Below are 9,893 nucleotides of genomic sequence, written 5' to 3' on the forward strand. Positions count from 1 at the left end.
TACGTTTAAGCATAGCCTCTTCTTTGGAGCCACTTGAAGTGTTAAAAAAGAGTTGATAAGTTCCACAGGTTTTTTAGGTTAGATGATGTTAGCTGTTCCAGGTATAAAGCCTGAGTCACTTCAGACACCTGATCATCAGTCATGACAGCAGAGAACATACACATGTTTGAGCCAGTACAATACAAGAAGAGGCTTTCCGTTTATTGTTACCAAACAGAAAAGTATGCATCTTACATAGTATCATTCATTGGGTATTTCAAATGGTTTTTCCTCTGAAATTTGTGTGGTTCATGGAGCTTGCAAAGTCACGGTCATGGGTTCGTTTCCTGCTGAGGCCCAGGCCACCCATAGGAAAATGTATGGATGATACACTACTGTAAGTCCTTTAGGATAAAAGCATCTGCTAAATGGAATATTTTATATATTATGTTAAGACATACTGTACAGTATTTATATTGCACTACACCTGGATACACAACACCAACTTTTTTCCAAGACCTTGGTGTGACGGTGACCTATTTGGTAAAACTCTGAGAACACAGAGAAATCCTTAAGGGAGCAACAACCTAATAAGATGTAGAAATTGAAGACCAGATAAAGCATCGTCATTAAATGTTTTAATTAGGTTCGAACAGAAAAAAAATAGCTACTGCCCCAATGGAGACGGCTAAATATAATCTAAGCACAAGTCCCAGTCATCTTCCTAAAATGTCTCCTGAATAGGAAGGTGTAGTGGGCTCCTCTCTGTGGTCTGACAATGAATTCCCCTTCAGGCCCTTGTCTTAAACAGGTCTGGTACAGTATGTCTGTGGTGTTAGTCCAGTGACCCACATCTTTACATTGGTAGACACCTCTAGCACACTGACACAATTATGGAGGGAGGGATGGAGAAGTCCCATAAAATAACACTAGAACAAGTGCGATATCTTAGAAAAGTGGGAACACGTATTTTCTCATTTCTATATAGAAAATGGGAGATATTCAACTTGCCAAATAAAGGATCAAATTCAAACACTTGAAGAGAATTTATATAATGCCTGCATGATTGAATTAAGTATTTACTGTCAAATGCATGTCATTCTTTATAGAATTACATATGCATTTTATCCAACCACTTCAAGTGGAAAAGTAACAACTGAAAATGCCACCATAAAGACAATGTAGCCTATCACTGTTGATCTTCATGTGATGGACCTGATTATCGACCTATGTAAACTACTCAAACATTGATTGTTGTTATATCTTGTTCACATAAAAAAAAAATCTTTCTGACCCCATTTCTCTCTTATCTATGTCACAGTTCTATACTTCATCATTTCCATCCACTGGAAACCTGGAAACACTATTTCTGAACCTACTAATACACATTATTTACTACTAATGCATAATGCAGATATGCATAGGGGTGTTTGAATTGCTCTGAGACTGAGCTTTTCTTCTGGGTCTTAGGGGGAGGTCTGAATTGCCAAGAGATTCAGAAATGTGCCTACGGCATAGTTCAACCTCATTATATAAGTCTATGACTTCAACTAATTAGAGGAAAATAGTGAGCAAATTGGTTTAACACTTAAATGAGGTTGCGCTGAAGGGTTCAGAGTTATTATAGCTTTTTAAAAAGCGTTATTGGGCCAACATACTGCAATTTTTATTTTTTTATTTTTTTTATTTCACCTTTATTTAACCAGGTAGGCTAGTTGAGAACAAGTTCTCATTTGCAACTGCGACCTGGCCAAGATAAAGCATAGCAGTATGAACAGACAACACAGAGTTACACATGGAGTAAACAATTAACAAGTCAATAACACAGTAGAAAAAAAGGGGAGTCTATATACAATGTGTGCAAAAGGCATGAGGAGGTAGGTGAATAATTACAATTTTGCAGATTAACACTGGAGTGATAAATGATCAGATGGTCATGTACAGGTAGAGATATTGGTGTGCAAAAGAGCAGAAAAGTAAATAAATAAAAACAGTGTGGGGATGAGGCAGGTGAAAATGGGTGGGCTATTTACCGATGGACTATGTACAGCTGCAGCGATTGGTTAGCTGCTCAGATAGCAGATGTTTGAAGTTGGTGAGGGAGATAAAAGTCTCCAACTTCAGCGACTTTTGCAATTCGTTCCAGTCACAGGCAGCAGCGAACTGGAACGAAAGGCGGCCAAATGAGGTGTTGGCTTTAGGGATGATCAGTGAGATACACCTGCTGGAGCGCGTGCTACGGGTGGGTGTTGCCATCGTGACCAGTGAACTGAGATAAGGCGGAGCTTTACCTAGCATGGACTTGTAGATAACCTGGAGCCAGTGGGTCTGGCGACGAATATGTAGCGAGGGCCAGCCGACTAGAGCATACAGGTCGCAGTGGTGGGTGGTATAAGGTGCTTTAGTGACAAAACGGATGGCACTGTGAAAACTGCATCCAGTTTGCTGAGTAGAGTGTTGGAAGCAATTTTGTAGATGACATCGCCGAAGTCGAGGATCGGTAGGATAGTCAGTTTTACTAGGGTAAGTTTGGCGGCGTGAGTGAAGGAGGCATTGTTGCGGAATAGAAAGTCGACTCTAGATTTGATTTTCGATTGGAGATGTTTGATATGAGTCTGGAAGGAGAGTTTACAGTCTAGCCAGACACCTAGGTACTTATAGATGTCCACGTATTCAAGGTCGGAACCATCCAGGGTGGTGATGCTAGTCAGGCGTGCTGGTGCAGGCAGCGAACGGTTGAAAAGCATGCATTTGGTTTTACTAGTGTTTAAGAGCAGTTGGAGGCCACGGAAGGAGTGTTGTATGGCATTGAAGCTCGTTTGGGGGTTAGATAGCACAGTGTCCAAGGACGGGCCGGAAGTATATAGAATGGTGTCGTCTGTATAGAGGTGGATCAGGGAATTGCCCGCAGCAAGAGCAACATCATTGATATATACAGAGAAAAGAGTCGGCCCGAGAATTGAACCCTGTGGCACCCCCATAGAGACTGCCAGAGGACCGGACAGCATGCCCTCCGATTTGACACACTGAACTCCATTGGGACAACTGCCATTGGGACAACTGCCATTGGGACAACTGTACCTGCAAAAACAAGTGTATCATTATTATTGTAAAGACTTGGAATGATGGATTAGTTTATGTTGAATGCAGAGTTTATGTTGAATGCAGAAGAGGCTGGTAGGAGGAGCTACAGGAGGATGGGAATCAATGTAATGGTATCAAACACATCACAATAACTTGTTTGACTCCGTTCCATTGATGCCATTCCAGCCATTACAATAAGCCTGTTCTTCTATAGCTCCTCCCAACAGCATCCTCTTGTTGAATGTATTCATCCATATTTATTATACATCAACAAGCCCCACCCTGTCATTAAGCCCCGCCCTAGAGGTGTTGGTTTTGGAGGTCACAGAGCTGAGTGAGATACAAGGGAGCAGCAGTCTGTCAGACAGCGCAGTGGCTATCACTTCTGCAGTGAACTCTGAATTACCATCCTGTCAGGTAAGGTTCTTAAGGCTTTTTTACATTTACTTTTCATTTCAGCAAGCTTTAGTAAGCAGGATAGAGAATATGATATTGAGCTACTATGAATGTTCAACTTTTGGACGAGTGGCACACAGAGATGCAGATGATGCTATGAAAGTAATGTTTTTTATGTTTTATTTGGAAAACTAAAGATATAACAATGGATTGTTATTGTCTTCCAATTTACTAAACCAAATTAAAAGACTGGATTGGAGTGACATGATGATAAGTGGTAGATTTACTTTTTTTTACTGGCTATTGTTTTATTTTCCTTGGTTATTGTAGACAGTGGAGTGCGAAAGCTGAGGGTCTGTGTTGACATGGTGATTTGCCATACCCACTATCAAGGGATGTGATATGAATGCATGAATCAACAAATGCATTGTGCTACCCCACAGATTACTGTAGTCAGCGCTGCTACATCAGCAAGTGGGAAGCGTGATTAGGGGCCTTCTGCTCTCAATAAATAGTACTCATACAGTAGAAATGTATCGTCTCTATGTGAATTGTATGTATTACTACCTCCTAAGTTGTTTTTTTTCACTTGCCAATTTGATGTTGCTACTACAGCTACACAGAACCAGGGTAACATTTCTGAAAAACTCTCTGGTTTGGACTGACAGAATTCCCTCACCTTTCTTGTGCCTCCTAGGCTATTTGTTTGGTGGGCTGCATAGTCAGCACAAAGGTCCACATATCCCTAATCCCAGCTGACAATGTGCCAATAAGGACAGTCACTCAGCCAAAATCACTGGGATTTCAGAGGATGTGAGCAGTGGTGAAACAAGTACCCAATTCTCAGACTCCAGTAAAAGTAAAGAATAGAATATAAAATGACTCAAGTAAAAGTGAAAGGCACCCAGTAAAATATTACTTGAGTAAAAGTATAAAAGTATTTGGTTTTAAATATACTTAAGTATGAAAACGAAATATAATTGCTCAAATATACTTAAGTATCAAAAGTAAAAGTATAATTACTTCAAATTCCTCATATTAAGCAAAGCAGACGGCACCCTTTTCTTGTTTTTAACATTTACGGATAGCCAGGGTCACACTCCAACATCATTTACAAACGATGCATTTTTGTTTAGTGAGTCTGCCAGATCAGATGCAGTAGGGATGACCATGTTTTCTCTTGATAAGTACATGTAATTAGACCATTTTACTGTCCTGCTAAACATTCAAAACGTAACAAGTACTTTTGGGTGTGAGGGAAAATGTATGGAGTAAAAATAACATTATTTTATTTAGGAATGTAGTGAAGTAAAAGTTGTCAAACATATAAATAGTAAAGTACAGAAACTCCCCAAAACTACTTAAGTAGTACTTTAAAGTATTTTTACTTAAGTACTTTACTCCATTGGATGGGAGAGATATGCCCCTACTGTTGATCTATGTCTCTAGCTAAATATTTCCCTGAGTGAATGTTGATCAATTTAGACCAGCAAAGATGTGCAAGATCTGATATGTAATGATATCCCTATGCAGGTTGTGTGATCGACCATCTCTCAGGATGACGCACCAGTTCCCAGCCCTCTCCAGTGGTCAGAAGAGGGAGCTCCAGGAGATTGCCCTTCGTATCGTCACTCCAGGGAAGGGCATCCTGGCTGCTGATGAGTCTGTGGGTCAGTAAGGAGCTCTGCATCTTCTCTATGCATTGGAAAACCATCATAATGAAAATGATTAGACAAATTATTATTAGACAAATCTTCATTTCCAGTGGTGCTTGACAGAACCCTCTACAAAGCAGTGGTACAGGATGGTGTCCAAAAGATTATTCAGTTTTTATAATTGTAGGTTTACCAGACTGTGAACATGCTTTTTCTAATGTTCCTGGAAACAGGCAGCATGGCGAAGCGCCTTAACCAGATAGGGGTTGAGAACACTGAGGAGAACCGCCGGCAGTACCGCCAGATCCTCTTCAGTGCTGACGACCGCATCAACAGCTGCATCGGAGGAGTCATTTTCTTCCACGAAACGCTGTACCAACACGCTGACGACGGCACGCCCTTCGTCAAGATGATCAAGGATAGGGGCATCACTGTGGGCATCAAGGTAATGTATGAGCACAGGGATCAAAAGGGCCAATGGTGATATCTGAAGTATGTTTTATGTCTCTGGTCTCTAGCTTGGGCAAGAATACGTCTTGACTCTACTTCTACTGTATATAACATTAGTGAGGGAAGGAATGAATGAGAATGTGGAGCATAAGGCTACCTGATATGCTCCAATGGACAGTCCCAGGAAGGGTGCAGGTTTCAACATTATGGAGACCAAAGGGTAGTACAGATACACTCTGATCAGGAGTTCTACCCCTGATGGATGGCAGTGCTATGGATAGAATAGCTGCTATTAATATCAACACCATCTGGATGAAAATGAGCTGGTTTTAAGACAAAAAGAATATCAGTGTGAAGGGGAGGATTGACCATTGTCATTTGTATTTTATTATCTGCTCTACCTCCTTTTCTTCAGGTTGACAAGGGTGTTGTCCCCTTGGCAGGAACCAATGGAGAATCTACCACTCAGGGTAGGGCCGAGAACCCTCGGGTTACACTCAATCTGATCATCAAAACTATCTGAATTTGACAATTACAAAATGTAGTCTGCCACTCACTGGTGAATCCCAATCCTTTACAGCCTTATTCATCTCTTTCTCATCCTGTAGGACTGGATGGGCTCTCAGAACGCTGTGCTCAGTATAAGAAGGACGGGGCAAACTTTGCTAAGTGGCGCTGTGTGTTCAAGATCAGTGAGGCCACCCCCTCTAAACTGTCCATTGAAGAGAATGCAAATGTTCTGGCTCGATATTCAAGCATTTGCCAGCAGGTAAGAACTCTGCAAAGGCAGTGTAAAGGCACAATGTCAGGTATGAGAAAATATTATAATTGCAGTACGTAACATCAGCATCACCTTCTAATCATGATGCTAATTATGTCCCTTTTCTGTCACCCAGCATGGGATTGTGCCTATTGTGGAGCCAGAGATTTTGCCTGATGGAGATCATGATCTGAGGCGTTGTCAGTATGTCACAGAGAAGGTGGGACCGTACCCCAACCTGTAACCTGTTAGTGTGTAATATGTATTTCTAACATTGCCAGTTTATCATGTTCCATGTGTTCCCCTGTGTTGTGCAGGTCCTAGCTGCATTGTACAAGGCCATGTCTGACCATCATGTGTACCTGGAGGGCACTCTGCTCAAGCCCAATATGGCCACTCCTGGCCACAGCTGCCCCACAAAATACAGCGCAGAGGAGGTCGCCATGGCAACAGTCACTGCCTTGCGCCGCACCGTCCCTCCTGCTGTCACGGGTAGGGTCATAAGCCATTGGCCTCTCAGAGAAGTTCAGAAAGAGGGTATATACAGTACTAGTGTCAGATTCAGTCACTATACCAGTGATTTGGCATATTGAACATAGGTTAATGTATTGGCAGTTTGTAAAGCACTTATGGTGCTGATAGAAATCCATTGACTGTTCACTTTATTTGTTTTCTGTGTGTGCAGGAGTGACGTTCCTCTCTGGGGGTCAGAGTGAAGAGGAGGCCTCTGTCCACCTGAATGCCATCAACAACTGCTCCCTGGTGAAGCCCTGGACCCTCACCTTCTCGTACGGCCGAGCCCTGCAGGTGTCCGCACTCAAAACCTGGCGGGGACATAAAGAGAATGAGAGTGCTGCAACTGAGCAGTTTATCAAGCGAGCAGAGGCATGTACATCACTCTGTTTTCAGACTCTTAATCAACCTGGCATTCGTCTTTTAGCACGAAAGCATTGTTGAGGAACATATTTCTTCTTAATATTGTTTTTAATAAAACTGGACAATGCTATTAAGAACATTTCACAATTTCTCAAATGTGTAACGGTCATTTGAGGAAGTGATCTATGTTTTCAGTTGACATTAAGTGAGTTTGCTCCTAACAGTGTTTGTGTGTTTGCCCCTCATACCCCCACCCCCTTTCGCTTCCTATCAGGTGAATGGCCTGGCCTGTCAGGGGAAGTACACTGGTGGAGGGGACAGTGAATCCGACCAGATCTATGTGGCCAATCATGCATACTAATGAGCCAGTGATTCCAGCTTTGGCCAACCAATAGAATAGTCCGCTGTCACTGCCATACCAATTGGCCAATCGCAGGCATATGCTATCTACAATCTGTATTCTAGGAGTTATATTATAGTTATTTGAATGTACACACTGGTCATTCAAAAAATGTTGCACATTGGTGGACACACTAGATATAAGGGTCTAATGAAATTAGTCATTGAAGGATGGCCTTTGATTAGACACTTTCAACAATATTATTGTAACCTTTGAGATGACAACATGTTCTTGTGGTAGTAGGAAAATGAAACTTAATTGATGTTTGGTTGTTTCATTACATATTTCGATGAGATTCAGAATTATCTTTTGCCATGTAAAGCCACCTTCCAAACTGCTGCATACTCGGATAAGCGTCAGATAGGGTGTGTGGTGTAGGCCTATTGTGTGTGATGAGAATGGAGAACTCCAGGTTTTTTTAAAGAAACCATACTGCCATTCCACATGCAGGCTGTGTATTAGAGATGTGTGTCTAAACAAAATAAGTGTGTAAAGACACTAGTTTGTAGAAATTGGGTGTTCTTTCATAGTGGCACAGAGTTCCAAAGACTTCTCGTTTTGGATGAACTCATGGACATCTGGACTTACAGTAAATCATGTTAGGTGTAAAATGTTATTTTTTGTGATTTAGCTAAGTATTGTTCTCTATGCAAGTGATGTATCAAATACTGTCGTGCAAAAGTAAATCATAATGACAATAAATTAAGTTCAGTTGAAACAATCTGAGAATTCTGGTTTTCTTTTCTCATTAATTAATCTCGGTTACACCATAATTAAAATATGCCGGAATTTGGTCAGATGCTCATGCTCCATAGTCTGTCCAGGAGAGATTAGACCCAGTCATAATTTTTTGATTTGTTGTAACTGCACCAAAGAGTAGGCCTACCTACACATTGCACTATTTTTAGATTATTTTCTACTGTAGGGTTAAACTCTGAGAATGTTATCCAGTTCTTGACTTGACAGAATACCTACACTACCATTCAAAAGTTTGGGGTCACTTAGAAATGTCCTTGTATTTTAAAGAAAAGCACATTTTGTTGTCCATTAAAATAACATCAAATTGTTCAGAAATACAGTGTAGACATTGTTAATCTTGTAAATGACTATTGTAGCTGGAAACGGATGACTTTTTATGGAATATCTACGTAGGCGTACAGAAGCCCATTATCAGCAACCATCACTCCTGTGTTGCAATGGCACGTTGTGTTAGCTAATGCAAGTTTAGCATTTTAAATGGCTAATTGATCATGATAGAACCCTTTTGCTATTATGTTAGCACACCTGATAACTGTTGTTCTGATTGAAGAAGCAATAAAACTGGCCATCTTTAGACCAGTTGAGTATCTGGAGCATCAGCATTTGTGGGTTCGATTACAGGCTCAAAATGGACAGAAACAAAGCACTTTCTTCTGAAACTCGTCAGTCTATCCTTGTTCTGAGAAATTAAGGCTATTCAATGCTAGAAATTGCCAACAAACTGAAGATCTCGTACAACGCTGTATACTTCACAAAACAGCGCAAACTGTCTCTAACCAGAATAGATAGAGTGGGAGGCCCCGGTGCACAACTGAGTACGAGGACAAGTACATTAGAGTGTCTAGTTTGAGAAACAGACGCCTCACAAGTCCTCAACCTACAGCTTCATATTTCTCGCATGGAATAGCCTTAATTTCTCAGAACAAGAATAGACTGACACGTTTCAAAAGAAAGTGCTTTGTTTCTGGCCATCTTGAGCCTGTAATCGAACCCACAAATGCTGATGCTCCAGATACTCAACTAGTCGAAATAAGGGCAGTTTATTGCTTCTTCAATCAGTACAGTTCAAACCGTTTTCAGCTGTGCTAACATAATTGCAAAAGGGTTTTCTAATGATCAATTAGCCTTTTTAAAATTATAAACTTGGATTAGCTAACACAGTGTGTCATTGGAACACAGGAGTGATGGTTGCTGATAATGGGCCTCTGTACGCCTACATGTATATATTCCATAGATATTCCATTTTATAGTAATTTACAACATTAACAATGTCTACACTGTATTTCTGAAAAAAGTTATGTTATTTTAATGGCCAAAAAAATGGCTTTTCTTTCAAAAACAAGGACATTTCTAAGTGACCCCTTTTGAACAGTAGTGTATCTGGAAAATATTCTTAGTTAATTTATCCTCACCCATAAACTAGTAGGCTCGATTTGCTTTCATATACGTTGTTCCATGGCACCATCTACTGGCCCAAACATTGTAGTTGATGATCAAATCAAGTTGTATTTGTAACGTGTGACAAATATAATAG

At 40.8% G+C, this 9,893-nt stretch overlaps 1 protein-coding gene across 1 annotated transcript; it reads left to right on the top strand.

Moving 5' to 3' along the window:
• The first annotated feature begins 3,343 nt into the window (after positions 1 to 3,343).
• On the top strand, positions 3,344 to 8,321 carry LOC118364174 (fructose-bisphosphate aldolase C-like). The gene is made up of 9 exons (XM_035745495.1): positions 3,344 to 3,480; positions 4,993 to 5,129; positions 5,348 to 5,559; positions 5,980 to 6,034; positions 6,173 to 6,333; positions 6,461 to 6,544; positions 6,642 to 6,816; positions 7,010 to 7,209; positions 7,475 to 8,321. The coding sequence occupies exons 2-9, from the start codon at positions 5,018 to 5,020 to the stop codon at positions 7,559 to 7,561; spliced, it is 1,086 nt and encodes a 361-aa protein (XP_035601388.1). The 5' UTR covers positions 3,344 to 3,480; positions 4,993 to 5,017; the 3' UTR covers positions 7,562 to 8,321.
• The last annotated feature ends 1,572 nt before the right edge of the window (positions 8,322 to 9,893 follow it).

This window comes from Oncorhynchus keta, chromosome 1, assembly GCF_023373465.1.
Source record: "Oncorhynchus keta strain PuntledgeMale-10-30-2019 chromosome 1, Oket_V2, whole genome shotgun sequence".
Classification (NCBI taxonomy): Eukaryota; Metazoa; Chordata; class Actinopteri; order Salmoniformes; family Salmonidae; genus Oncorhynchus; species Oncorhynchus keta.

Coding starts and splice junctions, on each gene's coding strand:
- LOC118364174 (XM_035745495.1), top strand. CDS start 5,018: ATGACGCACCAGTTCCCAGCCCTCTCCAGTGGTCAGAAGAGGGAGCTC. Junction 5,560..5,979: donor GCATCACTGTGGGCATCAAG/GTAATGTATGAG, acceptor CCTTTTCTTCAG/GTTGACAAGGGTGTTGTCCC. Junction 6,035..6,172: donor TGGAGAATCTACCACTCAGG/GTAGGGCCGAGA, acceptor CTCATCCTGTAG/GACTGGATGGGCTCTCAGAA.